The sequence below is a fragment of the Capra hircus genome, chromosome 11, assembly GCF_001704415.2.
Source record: "Capra hircus breed San Clemente chromosome 11, ASM170441v1, whole genome shotgun sequence".
In the NCBI taxonomy this organism is placed as follows: domain Eukaryota; kingdom Metazoa; phylum Chordata; class Mammalia; order Artiodactyla; family Bovidae; genus Capra; species Capra hircus.
This window is the reverse complement of record NC_030818.1, coordinates 102042801-102065897: the sequence shown is the minus strand read 5'-3', so window position 1 is coordinate 102065897 and position 23097 is coordinate 102042801. Positions and strand designations below refer to the sequence as shown.

The following is a 23097-nucleotide window of genomic DNA, read 5'->3' as shown; positions in this document are numbered from 1 at the left end:
CCTTCTCCCAATCTGATTTCAGGGGACCAGGTAGACTCGGGGAGGGGACCATGGGGTGCTGAGAGCGTGCTGTTTTGGTTTCTGGTTCGACCCTAGAACTCTCTGGGTTCTGGAAGGCAGCTGCCTCAAGGGCAACGACGTGTCCTCCTTAGCTAAGATAGCCCTGGTGGTTACCAGGGATGCCACCAGTTCTGAACAAATGAATGATTTGACGGGGCTGTTGCCATTTCTGGGAAGCAGGTCCTCAGCATGGTCTGCTCGTGGAAGAGAAAGGAGGACTCCTTTGAGAGGAGGAATTAGAGGGCTCAGTGGAGAGCCCTCGAGGTCTCTGTGGGTGGGATTTCAGAGCTGCAGAGGCAGTCCAGCTCCTCCTTAGCTGCACGCCCCGTACCCACAAACAGATGCTGCGAGCCTATGGTTAGGGACCCATAGCTCATGGGGTCTGCTGTGGACTGAACTGTGTCCCCTCCAAATCCATAGGGTGAAGCCCTAGCCCCCAGTGGGGACTGTATTTGGAGCTGGGCCTTTAAGGAGGTGATTAAGGCTCAGTGACATCAGAGGATGGGGCTGTAATCCAATAGGACAGATGTCCTTATATGAAGCGGAAGAGACACCAGGGGTGTCCATACAGGAAAGGCCCTGTGAGGACGGGGTGAGAAGGCGGCCGTCTTCAGGCCGAGGAGAGAGGCCTCCAGGGCAACCGAGGCTGCCACCTCCACCTTGGACTTCCAGCCTCCAGGATTTCTGTGGTTTAAGCCACCCAGTCATACGTTGTCACAGTCACTCCAGCAGACTCACCCAAAGTCCCGCCCCCCAGTTGCAGGATCAGAGGGGGACTCTGATTCAGTGTGTGCCCCTGGGGAACTCCATGCACAGTCAGACCTTAGTTCACAGCTGTGACCTTGTCAGAACTCAAAACCTCCTAGGGGAGTTAGCAGACAAATAGGGGGCTCTTGTTTATACCTAGAGCTAGAGAGTTGGAATTCTACACCTGGAGTGGGTGAGCTGGACGATGCGCTGGTACCCAAGTGACCCAAAGAGCATGGGCCACTGCAGAAAGGGGCATGAGAGGGCGACACGGGTCAGATGGTGCAGCCAACAAATAAAAGCTGACCTGAATTTAGCCAAAGACACCACCACCCTATTGAACCCCTTTTATTTTACTTTTTTTTTAAAGATAGCATCTCTTTATTTTATTGGTTTATTTTTTGGCCGAGCCATGCGACACGTGGGATCTTAGTTCCCTAACTAGGGATCAAACCAGGGTCCCCTGCATTGGGGACATGGAGCCCTAACCACTGGGCTGGCAGGGAGCCCCTTTTATTGACTTATTTTGTTACCCAATTATATTAATTTTATTTAATGTGTCTGTGGATAACTTCCAAGCCCCTTGGATCAACTTTCCCCTCTGCTTCCTAGAACAGCAGCTTTGAAACTTCATCTCAAACCGAAGCTGAGAGGCTGCCTCACCAGGGCTTAGTGAGCTGGGCTTCAGAATTAGGAGGATGAAAGTGAGTCTTAGCGCCTTTCTCAACCTCAGTTTCCACTGCAGAAAATGGGGTACAGATGCCTAGCAAACAGGTTCTTACAGGATTTGCTGAGTTAGCTTTGAGCAGAGTGTCTGGTCCTAGACGATTGCTCACTAAATGGAAGCCAGTTTCCAAGAATTTCGTTTGGGGTCATCACCGTCCAAAACCCAGGACATCCTGAGCTGCTAAGAGACCAGTTTCTCCTAAGATGGGAGCAATCTGACCTTGTAAATCAACCATCTCATCAACCCTAACAGACTGTGTGTCAGCCCCTCCGTGTTTTGAGGGTCTGAGTATTCGTAGCTCTTTGATAGAAAGCATCACAGTCACAGAGAATCTTGGAACAGAAGAACTCTGTGGTTGGTTTGACAAGTGCTTTTTGAGTGCTTACTATGTCCTGTGAAAGTGTTAGTCACTCAGTCGTGTCTGACTCTGCAACCCTGTGGACTATAGCCTGCCAGGCTCCTCTGTCCATGAAATTCTCCAGGCAAGAATATTGGAGTGGGTGGCTGTTTCCTTCTCCAGGGGACCTCCCGACCCAGCGATCAAACTCGGGTCTCCTGAATTGCAGGTGGATTCTTTACCCTCTGAGCCACCAGGAAAGCCCCCTTCTACGTCTTGGGAAGCCCTGACTATGTGCTGGGCCCTCATTCAACCCGACCCCCTTTTTTGCCCATCAAGGTCATTGAGACCCCAGTTTGGATGGCATCACTGACTCAATGGACATGAGTTTGAGCAAACTCTGGGAGACAGTGAAGGACAAGGAAACCTGGTGTACTACGGTCTACAGGGTTGCAAAAAGTCAGACACGACTGAGAGGCTGAACAACCATCACAGCGGCGAGCCACTCAAAGCCACAGCCCCCTGAGCTGCACCAGTCCCTGACCAGTGCTCGGGGTAGAGCTGCTGATAGTGGGTGACTACAGGCCAATGCTTTGGCCACCCAATGTGAAGAGCTGACTCCTGGAAAAGACCCTGATGCTGGGAAAGATTGAAGGAGGGAGGAGAAGGGGACGACAGAGGATGAGATGGTTGGATGGCATCACCAACGTGAGGGACATGAGTTTGAGCAAGCTCCAGGAGTTGGTGATGGACAGGGAAGCCTGGCATGCTGCAGTCTATGGGGTCCCAGACTGAGTGATATGACTGAGTGACTGAACTGAACTGAACTGAACAGGGTTCTCTGTTGAAACAGGAGGGGCACTGGCTATGAGACTGTCTCTAGATTCAGGAGACGTGTCCTCGGAGGCTCCGGATTCCATGGACCTGTGGCCCTCTGAGTTGTTGTGAAATAGCTGCTAATTAAGAACATGACTCTGGCCTGGAGCGCTCAGTATGAAGTAGCAGCATGTAACGGTAATGCTCCCTTGGAAAAAACTGGTCGTTACCATAGTGAGCTCTCTCTTGAGCTATTAATGAATAAACTAGTCACGGACTGCTTTTAAATTATTACTACAGAGACTTCCCTGGTGGCACACTGGGTAAAAATCCACCTGCCAGTGCAAGGGATATGGGTTCGATCCCTGGTCCGGGAAGATTCTACATGCCAAGGAGCAACTAAGCCCGCATGCCACAACTACTGAGGCTGTGTGGGGCAACTGCTGAAGCCCGCGTGCCTAGAGTCTGTGCTCAGCAACAAGAGAAGCCCCCACAATGAGAAGCCCGTGCACCACAACCAAGAGGAACCCCCGCTCACGGCGACTGCAGAACGCCCACGTGCAGCGATGGAGACTCGTGCAGCCAAAACTAGAATTAATTATTTAATTAAAAATATGTTATTGCAGTGCTCTGCTCTAAGTGGTTCCGACTCCCCACCGCTGAGAACAGCCCAGAGGGGCCTTAGGTAGAAATCAGTCTTCCTCTCTAGGGGCTTAAGCCAAAGTTGAACCTGGTCATCACCAAGACCCTTTCAGCACAGCAATGAGCAACTTGATCACCCAGTCAACACCCCGCCTCGCCCACCAGCAACAAGTATGCACGGGGCGGGGGGGGGCGGTGATGGGCAGCCTCAGGCCTTGCCCCTCCGCAAGCCTCCCCTGCCCTCCCCTCCCCTCCTGCAGTGAGCATGGTGTTTACCTTTTGCTTTTTCTCCAGTTTAATGGCTTTCTGGGTGGCCTTCTGCTCCTGCACCCACAGCTGCTGGTACCGATGCTGCAGCAGATCAAAGAAGGGGGTGGAAGGCCTGTGGGGAAGAAGGCAGACGGGTTTGAGGTGGTCCGGGAAGGGCCAGAGACCCCCCCCGTCTCCCCAGAGGCTGCCTGCAAGACTGTCAGGCCTGCGGGGAAGAGTGCCCTCCCCAAGGCTGTGAGAGCCTCTTTCTGGCTTTCTGCAGCCATGGAAGAAATGAGTGCCTTCTGTAAATCATTCAACAAATGCTTACTGCCCACCAATCAAGTGCTGGGCCTTATATGGTGACAGACTCTATCCTTGACCAGATTTAAGACAGACTCCTCAGACCCCTCCTTTCCATCAGGCCTTGTCCTTGGGACCTCTTTGGCTGGATGAAGTCAGCCTTAGCAGAGAACCTTGCTAAGTCAGTCCCCTCACCCCTCATGTCTCATCACCTTGGCTTGCCTTTACCAAGAGTCCTGTTAAGGCAGTTTAGTGAGAATCCCCTACCTACCCTTGAAGTCTCCCCTTCGTAACTTGCCTTCCACTCTGCTCCTTGGGTAGAAGTTCCCATTCGTGTTGTATTAAGAACTGAGTCCAGCTCTATCCTGAGGTCACTTTCCCCTTTGAAATAGTACTGAATAAAATCTGTCTTTATTGCCTTCAGCCTCTGCTCTGATTCTCGTTGACAGGGGTCTCCAGCCAAGGTGCACATACCCTGCGTTCAGCATTTTGCATACCCCACTCCTCACAACACTGTGAAGTGGGTATTATTAATACTATCACTCATCCTGCAGCTGAGGGGGTCAGGTCCCAGAAGAGTGGGAGCAGGGCCGTGTGTGAGGCTCTCTCAAGGCAACCTAATGGGTGATGAGGGAAAGAACTTTCCAGAAGAACCAAAGCTAATAAGACGCAGGAGGAAGGACAGAATTGAGGGGAAGAGCATCATTACCTTGTGACTCCTAATGAAATAATGGATTTAGGTAACCAGCGATGATGAGGTAGAAGGCTGACGGGAACTTTACAATGGATGGCTCAGGCTGCAGCAGCTGAACCACAGGATCAATTTGTTCTTATTGTGATAAATGTGCAAAACATAAAGTTTACCCAAGCGATCAATCTTACCATCACTGAAAGTGACAGACATGGGACCAGGAATGATTTTTATTTATTTGGCTGCACTGGGTCTTAGTTGCAGCATGTAGCGTCTTCACGGCAGCATGTAGGGGTCTTCACTGCAGCATGTGGGGTCTTCACTGCAGCATGTGGGGTCTTCTGAGGCAGCGTGTGGATTCTCTAGTTGTGGCGTGCGGGTTCAGTGGTTGCGGCAGGCGGGCTTTGTTGCTCTGCAGCACGTGGGATCTTAATTCCCTGACCGGGGATCGAACCCTCGCCCCCTGCATTGGAAGTGCAGAGTTTTAACCACTGAGCCTCCAGGGAAACCCCCTGGCTTCGTGTTTTATACGGCCTTCACGGTGGTATTTAAAGTCTTGGAAATTGTTGTCGGCCCTTAAAAATTGGGAGATTTTACATTAAAAAACAAAAAAAAAAACAGCTTTCCCAGATTGTCCTGAAGATGTATATGTTCTGATCACATAGGTCTGCCTTCCTATGTGGCAACAGTTGGCTGGAGCTGAGTATCAGGTGTCATTTAGCCCAAGTCCTCTCTCTTCCCTACTGCACTGCACTGCCTGCTGGGCCCCTCCAAGCGTTGGATTTTGTGGCCCCGGAAACAGACACAGAGCTGGACTGGACCCTAAACACCCACCCCCATCTCTCCCACCCTCCAGGTGGACTTCTCTGGGACCAGGCTGACCTGGGACTCCTTTCAAGTGGCGCTTCCTCGGCTTTGAAATGCCACTCGAGCTCAGAGTTCTCTTTCCAGAGTAGCCTGCAGCGCATCTACAAACAGTGGCTCTTTGTTTTCTGGTTCCTTTACCCCTGCGGTGACTTTTATTACTTAATTATTACACACCCCATGCTTCTGAGCAGCCTAATTTATAGCCGTGCTTTCTAATGACACAAGATGCGTAATCTCGCAAGATCTACCCCAAGAGGCCTTTCACAACAGAAAAGCTATCTTTCCAGCAGCCTCCTCTGCCCACAGCACCGCAAACCCACCCTCACGGCCCTCCCACAGCCTCGCTGACCGTCTTTGTGTCCTGTTTCGGCCAGCGGTTCTTATTGCTGGAAAGAGGCAGGGGCGGGGCGTCGGAGCAGAAGAGCTGACAAAGCTTGTAAGTTACAACAGCCCAGTCCTGACTGCCTGGTGGAGGTCCAGCAGGTTTTGCCCATTTTTGTTCTGGCTCATTCAATCGGATCCCAAGGGGGAGAGGCTTGTTGGACATGGCGAAAACCCAGGATGTAAATGGTATCACGTCATCTCTTGCTTAAAATGCCCTCGGCAGCCTCCCATTTCTTAGACTCAATCTAGATTCCTTGCCAGAATCTGGCAAAGCCTTCCCTCCCCAAATTCCTCTCAGACCCTCAGCAACTCCTTTGCCTACAGGTCTCAGCTTTTGGGTCACCTCCTCAGAGGGCTTGCCCCTGACCAGTCCATCTTCCAACGGCCCTTGCCTGGTGCCCTCCCCGGCAGAAGCCCCCTTGTTAATTTGTCACTGGTCTATAACTGCTCTCGGCCATCGAATACCAATGCCAGCAGGAATGGTTTGCTCTCAATAATTATGCATTGTTGAAAAGGAGGGGGTGAGAAGAAGGGAATTAGTCAAAGAAAGAAAGATTAGGTGAACGTTTTAGGAAATAAACTTTTCATAAGTCAGGGTAGTGTAAATCAAGCTATATGTGAGTTGTAATAAAACTGAGAGTAAATTGATAGAAATTATAATCCAGGGAAGGAAGGATAGTCTTTCTAACAAATGGCAGGGGAACAACTGGACACCATGGACAAAACCAAAGAGAAACCTCTTGGCCCAAGTCTCATACTTTATACAAGAATTAACTCAAAATGGAGCATAGAGTTAAATGTGAAACTGTGAAACTTTTTGAAGAAAACATAGGAGATGCTCTTTGGGACCTAGGGCTAGGCTAGGTGATGTGTTCTCAGGCTTGACACCGAAAGCATGATCCAGCAAAGAAAAAAAAAAAAAAGGTAAATTGAACTTCCTCTAAATAAAGAACTTTTGCTCGTGGAAAGAGCCTCTTGAGAATATGACAAGGTAAACCATTACTAGGAGAAAATATTTGCAAACCATGTACCTGACAAAGGACTCCTATTTCGACCATATATAAAACTCGCAAAACTCAACAATAAAACAAAATGAAAACAAAAAATGACTGTATTAGAAAAAGGACAAAACATGAAGAGACAGAGGGTATATGGATGGCTAATAAGTACAGGGAAAAAATAGTAACATCCTTCGCCACTGGAGAAATGTAAATTGAGAGCCGGATGACATGTCCCTTCACACCTATTGGTGCAGCTAAAATAAGAAATACGTAGTGACAGTGGGCCTTCCCTGGTGGCTCAGATGCTAAAGAATCTGCCTGCAAATGCAGGAGACCTGGGTTTGATCCCTGGATCAGGAAGATTCCCTGGAGAAAGGAATGGCTACCCACTCCAGTATTCTCACCTGGGAAATCCCGTGACAGAGCAGCCTGGTGGGCTACAGTCCATGGGGTTGCAAAGACATAACTGAGCGACTAACCACAGTGATAATGCTCAGTGCTGGCAAGGACGCAGAGAAACTAAACCTCGTACACATTGTTGGAGAGAGCGTAACATGGCATCGTTGCTCTGGAAAATGGTTTGCTAGTTTCTTGAAAAACTAAACCTACACTTACCATCGGAGCCCAGCAATTGTGCTCCTGGGCATTTATTCCTGAAAAATGGACACTTAGGTCTACACAGACACCTACACACCCATGTTCATTGCTGGAATACCTGTAATATCCCCAAACTGGGAACAACCAAAACACCCTTCAGTGGGTGAATAAACTATGGTCCATCCATACTATGGAATATCATTCTATAGTAAAAAACGAAAGGACGATTGGTACAGCAACAGCTTGGATGATGTCAAGGCCGTTATGCTCATGGAAAAAGGCCAGTTTCACAAGGTCACATACTGTCTGATTTCATGTACATACCTTTCCTGGAATGTCCCAGGGATCAGGGAATGGCGGGGAGAAGGGTCATTACACAGGTGTGTGAAGGGGTGTCTTTGAGGTGATAAAACAGTCTGCATCTTGATTTGTAACACAAATTTACACATGTGATAAAATGCATGGACGCCAAATACGCAGACACAAACTGCTTGTAAAACTGGTGAAATCTGAATGAAATCTGCGTATTGTATCAACGTCAGTTTTTTAGGGTTTTTTTTAAATGTTTTTTCAAATTTACTTAATTTGGCCGTGTCGGGTCTTAGACCCTTCATCGCGTCGCGCAGGAGCTCTTCTGGAGCATGGATTTTCCGGTTGTGGCGCACAGGCTCAGGGCTGCGTGGGCTCAGTAATTGTGGCGAGTGGGCTTAGTTGCCTTGCGGCATGTGGGTTCTTGGTTCCCAGACCAGGAATCAAACCTGTGTCCTCAGCATCAAAAGGCGGATTCTTCACCACTGGGCCATCAGGGAAGTCCCACGTTTTCAGTTTTGATATTGCGCTATAGTTACATAGGATTTTATCACAGGGATAACAGAGTGAAGAGTAAACAGCGTCTCTCTGTACTATTTTTACAGCTTCCCGTGGCTTTATAATTATTTCCAAGTAAAATATTTTCTCAAAATGCAATCGAGCATGCATGAACCAGCTTTCCAACTTTATAGAAAAAAATGTTACAATATTACTGTCATACAAAGAGGTGATCAAAGAGCTTGGAGCCAAAAAATGTGGGGGGAAAATGAATATAGGGTGTGGCAGGAAATCAATTTTTTAAAAATGTGTTATTTTTCTGGATTTTGTGGCTTATGATATTTGTCAGCTTATTTAAAATTTTAATTTGTTCTGATTCTTTTTCTCATTCTGATTAAGTATTCAGTTTTATGCCTAAATTTGTATTCAGGATGTTGAACTTTTTTTCTTAAAGAGAACCCCCAAATATGAATACGTTCCTGGTCCCAGGAAACATGGAGCTGCCCTTGTGTGAAGGTAAGATGTTTCTTTTAATTATAAGAGAGTATTAGGTATAACTTCATGCTAATAATGTAAAACCAAAACAAAACAGGTGATTTATCCAGGAAAATATAAAAGATCAAAGTTGACTGAAGTGCATATATAAAACTTTAATAGAGCCACGGGTACCAGACCAAGGTATGTTCACGTGTGTGACCTCCTAGCCTTGTTGAGAACAGTATTCCAGGGCTTTCCAGCAGTTTTTACAAAAAAGCTTCCCACATCATGCTATGATCCCAAATCGAGAGAAGGAACATGTCTTGGTCAGTATCACCTAGAAGAGCAAATGAAATTCTGCTTGAGGGTGTGATGAATTTAGGAGTCTGGGGCTGACATATATACAGCTAGGTATAAAAGAGATAACCTACTGTATAGCACAGGGGACCCACTTAGCTCTGTGGTGACCGAAGTGGAAAGGAAACCCAAGCAAGAGGGGATATATGTGTGTGCGTGCTATGTCACTTCAGCCATGTCTGACTCTTTGCAACCCGATGGACTGTAGCACACCAGCTCCTCTGTCCATGGGATTCTCCAGGCAAGGACACTGGACACTGGAGTGGGTTGCCAAGCCATCCTCCAGGGGATCTTCCCGACTCGGGGATCAAACCTGCGTCTCCTGCAGCTCCTGTGTCGCCAGTGGATTCTTTACCACTGAACCACCAGGAAAGCCAGGATATATGTATACGTGCAGCTGATTCATTTTGCTCTCAGCTAGGAACTGACACAACATTGTAAAGCAGCTACACTCCAACTTAAAAAAAAAAAAGGGGAAGGGCCTAAAGACATGAAATAAAGTTATGCTTGAAAACTAGCAAAAAAAAGAAGGAGTACTAAGTGAAATATTACTCGATCAAATTGGGCAATGTACTAATACCAGAAGGCCCTCCTGTAATGCCCTCCACCCATGCTGGAGGCGAGGAGTGGGGAGCCAAGGAGGGGTCCCAGAGGGCAGCTCGCCCCTGCCCCTTCCCGCTGAGCTCCGAGGCGGGGAGGAAAGAGACTCCTTCCAGTGCAGCCGGAAGTTGCAATGCGAGGATTACACTAGCTGGACGCATTAACCAGGGCACTGACCTGGCCTTTTGTAATTGCAAGTGAGCAGAAGAGCCTCAGATGGCTGAGACTTCACTCAGGAAAGGCTGGGAAAGCAGCTGACCCTCAGAGCAGCTGTGAATAAGGCGAGGACGCTCATGTTCCAAAGTCCCTTGCCCCTCCCACTTGTGCACATTTATCAGGAAATATTATCAAGCTGCTAGAAGGAATGAAGCGGCCATACGTATGACTCAGGAAGATCTCCAAGACGTAGGTCAAGTATCAAGAAAGAAGCTGGGGAGAAAGAGCCATACTTGCGTAAGTGCGTTGACGCAGGTGTGAAGGGTGGTGAAGGACTGTGCTGGGGGAGGGGGGCAGACGTGGTGGGCGGGGCAAGGGGCTCCTCTCCTCCAGTCTACTTACTGGTTTTATGTCACTCTTGAAAAGTGAAAGTAAAGTCGCTCAGTCGTGTCTGGCTCTTTGCAACCCCATGGACTGTAGCCCACCAGGCTCCTCCGTCCATCGGATTTTCCAGGCAAGAGTCCTGGAGTGGGTTGCCATTTCCTTCTCCAGGGGATCTTCCTGACCCAGGGATCAAACCCAGGTCTCCTGCATTGTAGGTAGACGCTTTACCATCTGAGCCACCATGTGCCTCTTATGCAACAACGAAAGCAAAACAAGAAACCCACATCTGAGAGGTCATGGGACTCGGCCGGGGCCAAGGTCATGGACAGGGTGATGGATCTAGGTCAGAACTGAATGCAAGTTCCTCCTCCCCCTCCCCCGCCATGCACAGCTCTGCCAACATCACACCGGAACTAGCCAGGCTGTTTGCTTTTTGCCTCTTTCATCATAATCAGATGGGGGTGGTCGGGCCTTCTGGGCACCGCTGTTTGAAGCGAAGTTTCAGCGTTTCCCTGTGTACTCGGCCCTTGAAGGATGCACCTTTTTTCTTAGCATTTAAAAGAATGAATCGATTTATTTTTGGTTGCTCTGGGTCTTTGTTGCTGCACGTGGGCTCTCTCTAGCTGCGGTGAGCGGGGGCTACTCTTCGTTGGGGCACAAGAGCTTCTCATTGCTTTGGCTTCTCTTGTTGAGAAGCACAGGCTTTAGCAGTTGCATCACCTGGGCTCTGTCGCTGGGGTGCACAGGCTTAGTTGCTCCGTGGCATGTGGACTCTTCCCAGACCAGGGATCAAACCTGTGTCTCCTACATTTGCAGGCAGACTCCTATCCACTGTACCACCGGGGAGGTCCAGCACGGATGCACCTTTAGGAGCCATTTTTCTTATTTTTTTCCACAACTATTTTTTTTTCCTTTTGCTGCTACATTAAAACATGTTCAGGGTTGTCTTTTTTGTTTTAAAATAAACGTAGTTCTTTACAGTAAAGAAGACGTTTTTTCCACCTCAGAATGAATGATTTTTGCCACAGGCCGAGAGCCCCTGTGGTCACAATTACAGCCAGCCAAACTGCAGCTCTCTTTTGAGGAGCTGGAAGGGGTTCACTCAGAAGATCTCAATTATTTATCCTCACTAAATGAGACAGGAAAGGTGGGAGTGGGGAGGCTGAAGCCCAGAGAGGTCAAATGGCTGGCCCAGGGTCACACAGCACACTCAGCAGCCTAGCCTGGACCCACACCCACACCCACACCCACACCCCTCAGGCTACACTGTCTTCAGCCAAGAGAATGCAAACCCACTTCCAAACAGGCTCACGGGGCTGCCGGCTAGCTGACTGCAGATAGAGGCCAAATCCAGGGACCTGGCTACACTCCGGCCCAGACCCGCTTTTCCAACCACATGAGTCTGATGCTGTCCCCATCAGCACCTGACCTGGCTTCTCTTTGCCCTTTAGGGTACTGGGGACAGTCTCCCAAGGTCCTGGCCTCGGGCTGCCGTCTCTGTACCCATGTCCCCCCCAGGAGCCTCCCCACCTTCCTCCGGTCACTCCATCCCATCCTTTAGGTGTTGGTCTCAACGAGATGTCCCATCCCTACCCCCAGGTCCCTCCCTGAGACCTCCCTTAGCATTGCCAACTTTGCCTTCCTAGCTGCTCTTTGCACTTAGGAAAGTTTTGTTTTTTACAAAAATGTTTTCAGTGATCAACGGATGGATTCAGTGTCTGCCTTCCTGATTAAGCTCTGAGCCCCATGTGGCAGGGACTGTGGCTGGATTGTTCACTGTGCATCAGGCTGGGACAGTCTGCACTTTGTAAAAATGCTGAATGGCCCCAGAAGCCTTTAAAGATCGTCTTCCTGAGACACTGACCTCCTCAACGCCCAGGAGGGAGGTCTGTGGCAGAAATGAGTTTTTCCTTAGGGAGTCCAGTGGCGAGACAGGAGTGGCCTGAGTCCTACAGAAGGGGTGCAGGCACTGAGGCCTCACCATGGACGTCTTTACTCCTCTCCCCCTCTGTCTCGGGGGCTCAGGTATTGAAGCTGGCATGCCAGAGTGAATCCTGGCTCTGGAAAGGGGCAGCAGTGGCAGTTCCTCCACGCCCCCCAAGAACAGAGGGTGCAGTCAGGAGGGGTGATACGGGGGAAGAGGTCCCGTCCCAGGGATGAATTAGGGGACCCATGAAGCAGAAGATGAGACTGAACATGGGTCCTCTGAGAGCCCAGTCAACCAGGGAAACCTGGGACCCTCAGATCCGTTCATTATGAATCTTGAGAAGCACGTTCGAAAGTGATTCGGTCTTCCATGTGGTGACTTCAAAAAACAGTCACAACCGAAAAGCTGAGCGTTATGTTTTATTTGGTGGGAACTCTTAGGACTTCAAGTCCGGGAGACAGCATCTCAAGTAACCCTGAGAGAACTACTCCTAAGAGGCGAGGGGAGGAAGCAGGTCATACAGGTTTTAAGCAAAGGGCAGGTAGGCTGAACATCAGATGGTTATTGTTAACTAAAGGAAATAGATATCTCAAGTCAAGGGATTGAGTGCTTTTCTATGTGTGAGAAGATGCAAAACTCCGGGCTTGCTGAAGTCATACCTTTCATATGCATCTCAGCTCTCTGGGGCCAGAATCCTGCGTTCTTCACATCCTGAGCTTCCTTGAGGCTCACCGTAGGGAGTGGCTGCGGTCTGATGGCTGGCAGACGGCAGGTACGCTTCCCCTTTCTGAGTGCCCTTGGGGCTCAGGGGCTCGTATTGGAGCTGCAATCGCTGATGACTGTGGCATCCTTGTTTACTGATACGGCAGGAAATACTTCATTTCTCACATGTGATGCTGGAAGGGTTCCCCCAGTGTACTGGAGGCTTGGGGATGGAGGTTGGGGGCACTTAGAGACAATCTGGAGCCCAGAGAGAGAGAAGCAGCAGGCTGGGCATGAATAAGCATCTGTGGAGAGGCCAGAAGGAATCAGAGCAGGTCCACACCAGCGCTGGGGAGCTTGGTCAGGGCAGGGGTCCTCCTGGAGGCGGGGGAAGGGACTGGCCACAAAGGGGCATGTGGGGGGGCCGGTTCTGGGATGATGGGAACATGCTATGGCTTCATCGGGTGCCCAGTTACATAAACTTGTCAAGATTCATCAGATTAAACATAGACCACATGATTATCTGTAAATTGTACCTCAGTAAAGTTGGTGCAAAGAACTGACTCATTGGGAAAGACCCTGAGGCTGGGAAAGATTGAAGGCAGGAGGAGAAGGGGACGACAGAGGATGAAATGGTTGGATGGCATCACTGACTCAATAGACATGAGTTTGAGCAAAATCTGGGAGAGAGTGAAGGACAGGGAAGCCTGGTATGCCGCAGTCCATGGGGTTGAAAGGAGTTGGACACAACTGAGTGACTGAAAAGTTGTTGGAATCTTCCCTGGTGGTTCAGATGGTAAAGAATCTGCCTGCAGTGCAGGAGACCCCGGTTCAGTCCCTGGGTTGAGGAGATCCCCTGGAGAAGGGAATGGTAACCCACTGCTTTATCCTTGCCTGGTGAATTCCATGGATAGAATTCCATGTAGCCTGACAGGCTATAGTCCACAGGGTCACAAAGAGTCGGACAAGACTGAGTAACTAACACTTTCACTTTCAAAATGGTTTTAAAAGCAAAAACTGAGAAGGCTGAGGAAGTAGGCGTCATCACAGAAAGTCTTTGCCATAGTACTAGGGAGCTATGGATGGTTTCTGAGCAAGGGGAGAGAGCATGGTGACAGTCACACTTTGGAGCAGTTGCCAGGGGTGGCAGAGTGAATTAGTGGAAAGGAAGGGAGTAGGATTTGAGGATCCAGGGCCATTTCAGGGGGAGGAAAGATAGAGAAGGAGGGCTACACACCTTGCAAATGAGACCTCAACTCTGCTCACTTACTCACGTGTCCATCCATCCACCTGGCACACCCAGGAGCATTAACCAGTCCCTCGTGATGGGCCAGGCTCTGTGAGATGTGGGGACGTGTTCTCTGCACCCTGGGGTTTCGGGGCCTGCTGCAGAAGTGCTGAGATCCACCACTGCTCACACTTCTGTCTGCTTCCTGGATCCTTAAGACAATCTCTAGAAACAGATACTAACACCCTCTTTTCACAGAGGACAAATTTGAGGCCCAGAGAAGTTCATTGTCTTGCCTAAGACCACGCAGCCCCTGGCTGATATGTTGGCACTTGCCTGGGAGGTCCGTGAGCATATCCACCCTGTGGCTCCTTCCCCCTGCTGCAGAGCAGAGAGCTAATTGCCAGTGCACACGCGGCAGTAGGCGCTCAGAGGAGAGAACGGTTAGTTGAGCAAGGGTGTGGAACACCGAGGGCTTCCCAGGTGGCGCTAGTGGTAAAGAACCTGCCTGCCAATGCAGGAGACATAAGAGATGCAAGTTCGCTCCCTGGGTTGGGAAGGTCCCCTGGAGAAGGAAATGGCCACCCACTCCAGTATTCCTGCCTGGAGAATCCCATGGACGGAGGGAGCCTGGCGGGGTACAATCTTTAGGGTCTCAAAGAGTCAGACACAACGAAAGCAACGTAGCATGCATGAAAAAAGTCTCCTCTGAGCTTTTCGGCGGGTCTAAGGGGATGAGCAGGAGGTGACTGGGTGGAGAAATGAGTAAGGAGACTCCAGAAAGAGGGCTCGGTGTGAACGAAGACAAGGCATCGGGCCTGGCTGGCACCACACCTCACAGCCCTAGAGCGGCCTGATGGGCACTGGAGAGTAACAGGCATTCAAAACTGCCTCCCGGTTTTTAATGAGCACTTCCTACACCAAGCCCGCTGGCTGCACTTCCAACTGCAGTCCCCCTGCCTCTTCCATAACCTTGAAAGGGAGGGTTGAACGCCTGCCTTCAGGTGTGGAAAATGACATGCAGAGAAATCAAGCAAATGGCCCGAGGTTTGCTCACAGACATGGGGCGGCTGGGGGCCGGAGCCAGCGCCCCATCCGGATTCCCCAGCTCTGAAGACCCCGGGGTCGTGACAGTTAGGCTCTGAGTGATCCGTGCCAGCGAGGGCGCCACGAAGGGCTTCGACAAATTATTTGCTGATAACCTGGCAGGACCCTCTTGGAAAAGATCCTCGCCACCCTGGCGTTCCCGCTGACAACAAAACCGTGTCAAAACCCAGTCTGGTCGAGCGGAAAATGGGGACTAAAATGAAATGAAATCAGCAGCTACTCGGGGTAGGGAGAAACCTCAAATTAGTTGCATCTGGCCCATCTTCTGCTACTACTTTGCGATTGATAACCCCCAGACCAGGGGTTGATCTCCCATGGAGGCACCTGGGGACAAGCAAGGGGAATGGAAATTACCATTTGCAAACATTAGACTGACACTTTGTGCATGTGGGGGCAGAGAGGGCTGACAGCTCTGATTTGCCGCCTGTGGCTCCTCTCTGCTGAGGAGGGCTCTAGTGGATTAGAGGGGGCCCCTTTCATGGCAAACCCATCTTCATCTTCGCTGCTCATTAAAACTTTGTGGAGCTGGAGAAGTTGGCGAAAGGGAGGAAGCTGTAGGAAGCTTCTGAGGGACACGAGGTACACATTTGTTGAAAGGTGTTTGAGAAGGGAGCCTTGGGTCTGACAAACCGGATTTTAGTGCGGCTCTCCGTTCACAGTGGGCTAAAATAATTGGTCATCAGTGACTACTAATTCGGTTTAGTAGCCAGAGGCAATTTTTTTCTTCCTAGAAAATCAATGACAGCACGGAGGTCTGTTCAACGTGATTCCGCTCAAGACGGGTCCTTATTTGGCGCTTGATGCTTCTTCCAGTGGAGACAGCTATTTTGTTAAAATAAAATTAAAATCCATCTCTAATGTGCCAGCGGTCTGCTGCTCCCAGGGGTGGGCAAGGAGAGGCCCTGGCCCTGGTCACGACACAGCCGCGGGGACTTGGGAGTGGATGGTGGCTTCTGGAATGGGCCACACTTTCCCGGCTGGGTGTGAGGTTCAGAACACGCCGTGGTCCATTGGAGGGTCTGGTTTTGGAGGAGGGGAGAGGCTGAGGGGCTGGGCATCTCTTGGCAGCTCTAAATCAAAACCCAGCCTGCTAGGGACAGCCACCTGCGGCACCATCTGAGGAGGCTCAAATTCTGTCCCACCTCCACATTGGATGTGTTCTAGGATGGCACCAGGCAGTGAGGGGCCTCCCTTCTCAGCCTAACCTGAGGCTTCCTGAATTGGCCCATCTGTGTGGGCAGGTGGCCTCAGGGACCAGGACTGGGCACTTGGCTGGTGCCTAAAGGGTACCACTGTTTCTTATAATAAGGGATTCTGGTTAACATGGCTTCAGTTCAGTTCAGTCGCTCAGTCGTGTCCAACTCTTTGTGACCCCAAGAATCGCAGCACGCCAGGCCTCCCTGTCCATCACCAACTCCCGCAGGCTACCAAAGCCCAGCTAAAGCCTTTTTCTTTCTTTCTTTCTTTTTTTTTTTTGCAATTGAAAAATTTTTTTAAGGTCATTGGAGATTCACATGCAATTGTTAAGAAATAATACAGAGAGGGAGAGGGGGAAGATATGCAGAGAAGCCTCAGTACCCCATACCCTGCTTCCCCCAGTGGTGACATCTGATAAAACTAGAGTCAAAACCAGGATGCTGACAGTGGATAATTCACCCATCTTCCCCTCATGGACCACACGTTTGTGGTGAAGGGGCTGGCGTAACTCAATGCAGCTATGAGCCACGCTGGGCAGGATGGGTCATAGTGAAGAGTTCTGATGAAACGTGGTGCACTGGAGGAGGGAACGCACCCCACTCCAGTATTCTTGCCTCAAGGACACCATGGACAGTATGAAAGGCAAAGTAACTCACACTCACTGGTGTATTTGCTTGTATATAATTTCATCCCATGAGTCTATGGACTCACCACCACAGTCAAAATACAAAATGGCTCCATCACCTCAAGGGTGCTTACTGTTATGCTTTTATAACATCACCCAAGTTCCTCCTACGCTGCACCCACAGGCCTAGGATGTGTTCTTTTCATCCTTACGAGAACACTACCAGCGGACTTTCCTGGTTGTCCAGTGGCTAAGAATCCATATTCCCAATGCAGGGGCCCAGGTTTGATCCCTGCTCAGGGGACTAGATCCCATGTGCCACAAAGATCCCGCATCCTGCAACTAAAGCCCAATGCAGACAAACGAATGAATGAATGAATAAAAAGAACCCTAGCAGATAGGAACTACTATTATGTCATCTTATCGATAAAGAAACTGATCGATACAGAACTATCGATACTGCTATTGAACTATCAATAAAGCTTTCAATGAGGGCTTCCCTGGTGGCTCAGTGGTAAAGAATCCACCTGCCAATGCAGGAGACACAGGTTCAGTCTCTGGTCTGGGATGATCTCACATGCCGCAGAGCAACTAAGCCCGTGCCACAACCACTGAACATGTGTGCTCTAGAGCCCGGGAACAGCAACTACTGAATCCCGTGTGCCCTGCAGCCCGGGTTCCACAGCAAAAGAAGTCCCTGCAGTGAGATGCCTGTGCACCACAGTAAGAGAGTAACCCCCACTTGCCACAAAAAAGAAAAGCCCGCTCAGCAACCAAGACTCCGCACAGCCAAAAATAAATATATAAATAATTCATTTAAAAAAAGCTTAGTGAGATGAAAAACTTACTTGGGATCAATATCAGGCAATACTGCACTATGTGATTGCAAACAGACAGCCCATGATGTGATCACTCACCTAGATCTAGCCAGACATCTTGGGGTGTGATGTCAAGTGGGCCTTAGGAAGCATCACTATGGATAAAGCTAGTGGAGGTGATGGAATTCCAGTTGAGCTATTTCAAATCTTAAAAGATGATGCTGTTAAAATGCTGCACTCAATATGCCAGCAAATTTGAAAAACTCAGCAGTGGCCACAGGACTGGAAAAGGTCAGTTTTCATTCTAATTCCAAAGAAGGACAATGCCAAAGAATGCTCAAACTACCACACAATTGCAACTCACTTCACATGTTAGCAAAGTAATGCTCAAAATTCTCCAAGCCAGACTTCAACACTGTGTGAACTGAGAACTTCCAGATGTTCAAGCTGGATTTAGAAAAGGCAGAGGAACCAGAGATCAAATTGCCAACATCCGTTGGATCATAGAAAAAGCAAGAGAATTCCAGGAAAACATCTCCTTATGCTTCATTGACTACGCCAAAGCCTGCGATGGTATGGATCTCAACAAACTGTGGAAAATTCTTAAAAATTCTTCTCCAACACCACAGTTCAAAAGCATCAATTCTTCAGTGCTCAGCTTTCTTCACAGTCCAACTCTCACATACATACATGACCACTGGAAAAACCATAGCCTTGACTAGATGGACCTTAGTTGGCAAAGTAATGTCTCTGCTTTTGAATATACTATCTAGGTTGGTCATAACTTTCCTTCCAAGGAGTAAGCGTCTTTTAATTTCATGGCTGCAGTCACCATCTGCAGTGATTTTGGAGCCCCCCAAAATAGTCTGACACTGTTTCCCCATCTATTTGCCATGAAGTGATGGGACCAGATGCCATGATCTTCATTTTCTGAATGTTGAACTTTAAGCCAACTTTTTCACTCTTCTCTTTCACCTTCATCAAGAGGCTTTTTAGTTCCTCTTCACTTTCTGCCATAAGGGTGGGGTCATCTGCATATCTGAGGTTATTGATATTTCTCCCAGCAATCTTGATTCCAGCTTGTGCTTCTTCCAGCCCAGTGTTTCTCATGATGTACTCTGCATATAAGTTAAATAAGCAGGGTGACAATATATAGCTTTGACATACTCCTTTTTCTATTTGGAACCAGTGTGTTGTTCCATGTTCAGTTCTAACTGTTGCTTCCTGACCTTCATATAGGTTTCTCAAGAGGCAGGTCAGGTGGTCTGGTATTCCCATCTCTCTAAGAATTTTCCACAGTTTATTGTGATCCACACAGTCAAAGGCTTTGGCATAGTCAATAAAGCAGAAATAGATGTTTTTCTGGAACTCTTGCTTTTTCCATGATCCAGCGGATGTTGGTAATTTGATCTCTGGCTCCTCTGCCTTTTCTAAACCAGCTTGAACATCTGAAAGTTCATGGTTCATGTATTGCTGAAGCCTGGCTTGGAGAATTTTGAGCATTACTTTGCTAGCGTCTGAGATGAGTGCAATTGTGTGGTAGTTTGAGCATTCTTTGGCATTGCCTTTCTTTGGGATTGGAATGAAAACTGACCTTTTCCAGTCCTGTGGCCACTGCTGAGTTTTCCAAATTTGCTGGCATATTGAGTGCAGCACTTTCACAGCATCATCTTTTAGGATTTGAAATAGCTCCACTGGAATTCCATCACCTCCATTAGCTTTGTTTGTAGTGATGCTTCCTAAGGCCCACTTGACTTCACATTCCAGGATGTCTGGCTCTAGGTGAGTGATCACACCATCGTGATTATCTGGGTCGTGAAGATCTTTTTTGTACAGTTCTTCTGTGTATTCTTGCCACCTCTTCTTAATATCTTCTGCTTCTGTTAGGTCCATACCATTTCTGTCCTTTATCGAGCCCATCTTTGCATGAAATGTTCCCTTGGTATCTCTAATTTTCTTGAGGAGATCTCTAGTCTTTCCCATTCTGTTGTTTTCCTCTATTTCTTTGCATTGATCGCTGAAGAAGGCTTTCTTATCTCTTCTTGCTATTCTTTGGAACTCTGCATTCAGATGCTTATATCTTTCCTTTTCTCCTCTGCTTTTCGCTTCTCTTCTTTTCAGAGCTATTTGTAAGGCCTCCCCAGACAGCCATTTTGCTTTTTTGCATTTCTTTTCCATGGGAATGGTCTTGATCCCTGTCTCCTGTACAATGTCATGAATCTCAGTGCATAGTTCATCAGGCACTCTATCTATCAGATCTAGTCCCTTAAATCTATTTCTCACTTCCACTGTATAATCATAAGGGATTTGATTTAGGTCATACATGAATGGTCTAGTGGTTTTCCCTATTTTCTTCAATTTAAGTCTGAATTTGGCAATAAGGAGCTCATGATCTGAGCCACAGTTAGCTCCCGGTCTTGTTTTTGCTGACTGTATATAATCAAAGAATATAATCAATCTGATTTTGGTGTTGACCATCTGGTGATGTCCATGTGTAGAGTCTTCTCTTGTGTTGTTGGAAGAGGGTGTTTGCTATGGCCAGTGCATTTTCTTGGCAAAATTCTATTAGCCTTTGCCCTGCTTCATTCCGCATTCCAAGGCCAAATTTGCCTGTTATTCCAGGTGTTTCTTGACTTCCTACTTTTGCATTGCAGTCCCTTATAATGAAAAGGACATATTTTTTGGGGTGTTAGTTCTAAAAGGTCTTGTAGGTCTTCACAGAACCGTTCAACTTCAGCTTCTTCAGAGTTACTGGTTGGGACACAGATTTGGATTACTGTGATATTGAATGGTTTGCCTTGGAAATGAATAGAGATCATTCTGTCGTTTTTGAGATTGCATCCAAGTACTGCATTTCGGACTCTTTTGTTGACCATGATGGCTACTCCATTTCTTCTAAAGATTCCTGCCAGCAGTAGTAGATATAGTGGTCATCTGAGTTAAATTCACCCATTCCAGTCCATTTTAGTTCGCTGATTCCTAGAATGTCGACGTTCACTCTTGCCATCTCCTGTTTGACCACTTTCAATTTGCCTTGATTCATGAACCTAACATTCCAGGTTCCTATGCAATATTGCTCTTTACAGCATCAGACCTTGCTTCTATCACCAGTCACATCCACAGCTGGGTATTGTTTTTGCTTTGGCTCCATCACTGGTCTCATCACCTCATGGCAAATAGATGGGGAAACAATGGAAACAGTGACAGACTTAATTTTCCTCGGCTCCAAAATCACTACAGATGGTGACTGCAACCATGAAATTAAAATATGCTTACTCCTTGGAAGAAAACCCTTGACAACCTAGACAGCATATTAAAAAGCAGAGACATTACTTTGCTGACAAACGTCCGTCTAGTCAAGCTATGGTTTTTCCAGTAGTCATGTGTGGATGTGAGAGTTGGAAGGCTGAGCACTGAAGAACTGATGCTCTTGAATTGTGGTGTTGGAGAAGACTTTTGAGAGTCCCTTGGACTGCAAGGAGACCAAACCAGTCAGTCCTGAAGGAAATCAACTCGGAATATTCATTGGAAGGACTGATGCTGAAGCAGAAACTCCAATCCTTTGGCCACCTGATACAAAGAGCCAGCTCATTGGAAATGACCCTGATGCTGGGAAAGATTGAAGGCGGGAGGAGAAGGGGCCAACAGAGGATGAGATGGTTGGATGGCCTCACTGACTCAATGGACATGAGTTTGAGCAAAGTCTGAGAGATGGTGAAGGACAGGGGGCCCTGGTGTGTTGCAGTCCATGGGGTCACAGAGTCGGACGCGACTGAGCCACTGAATGACAACAGGCGCGTCTGGCCTGCAGACATGCTTAGTTTGGTGTCCACGTTTAAAAATTCTTGTTACCAATATATGCATTTTTAAGCCAGGAGGAAAAGCTCACATTAAAATCCCAGTGTCTGGCTTTCCTTAAGGAGGCATCAGATCATCCGATGACACTGGACTCACGTTCTCAACTGTCAGTAACTGGCTGGAGTTTGATGCAGTCCCCACCGCTCCCTATTGCCTTAACACAGGGCCGGCTTCGCCTTCGGGCCTGCCAGGCCTCTGCAGGCATGTGATGCTGTAGCCCCTGCTCCACGTCTCTTAAATAACAAAATTGCTTGATATTTTCTCTATCTTCCAAGAGCCCAAAGAACTTACTGATGAACTCGCACCATTGTTTTGACACAGCAGGAGGTAGAATTGGTCTCACTTAACATAGGGGGAAATGGAGGCCCACGGAGATGGTAAATAATGAGCTCAAAGTCAATGAAGGAGCAGGAGAGCTGTGTTGAGTCTAGTGTTCAGGCTTCGAGGCCAGCTGCTCATCCTCCTTCTGCCTTCATCTCTGCTCCCGCCATAAAGAGGGTGCTGGGAGGGGCAGGCTGGGAGAAGAGAGAAAACCTCCTAGAGGAGGAAGGGGATGATGAGGCCTCTAGAGGAAAACAAGGGCCGACTTGCTCATTGGCCCGAGAGCATGGTGCCTGGGCCTCAGGACACTCCTAGAGACTCATCAAAAATGTTCTGCCACTGCTGCTGCTAAGTCACTTCAGTCGCGTCCAACTCTGTGCGACCCCATAGATGGCAGCCCACCAGGCTCCCCTGTCCCTGGGATTCTCCAGGCAAGAACACTGGAGTGGTTGCCATTTCCTTCTCCAATGCATCAAAGCGAAAAGTGAAAGTGAAGTCGCTCAGTCATGTCCAACTCTTCGAGACCCCATGGACTGCAGCCAACCAGGCTCCTCCATACATGGGATTTTCCAGGCAAGAGTACTGGAGTGGGGTGCCATCGCCTTCTCCGAAAAATGTTCTAATTCCTTTTAAAATCAGAAGGGGAAAATAAAAGTAACACAGCCTGGGTTATATTCATCTTTATACCAACACAGCCATAAAAAACTTTAAATTATTATTATTTTTTTAATGGAGGAAGGGACTCATGAAGGCGAGAGTGCCCAAAGCCCGTAGAAGTCCTGCCCTAGAGCCAGACGCTGCATTTAATACTGTCTCTCCTCCCCTCTGTCTTCCCAGGTGGCTCAGTGGTAAAGAATCTGCCTGCCAATGCAGGAGGCGTGGGCTGGATTCCCGGGTCGGGAACAGCCCTTGGAGAAGAAAATGACAACCCACTCCAGTGTTCTTGCCTGGGAAATCCATGGACAGAGGAGCCCAGCAGGCTACAGTCCATGGGGTCGCAAAGAGTCGGACACGACTAAGCGGCTAAATAACTCCCCTCTCATCCTGCTGAGGCCAAAGATTCTCTGTCTTGTGGATAAATAGGAATCATCCAGAGAGCTTATTGACAGAAG

At 48.5% G+C, this 23097-nt stretch overlaps 1 protein-coding gene across 1 annotated transcript in view; it reads right to left on the bottom strand.

Moving 5' to 3' along the window:
- The window catches only part of CFAP77 (cilia and flagella associated protein 77), a 154013-nt gene that overhangs the window by 24542 nt on the left and 106374 nt on the right, over positions 1-23097 (bottom strand). Inside the window, exon 4 of the mRNA XM_018056037.1 lies at positions 3606-3711. Within this exon, the coding sequence (XP_017911526.1) occupies positions 3606-3711 (106 nt within the window). The remainder of the gene's footprint in view (positions 1-3605; positions 3712-23097) is intronic.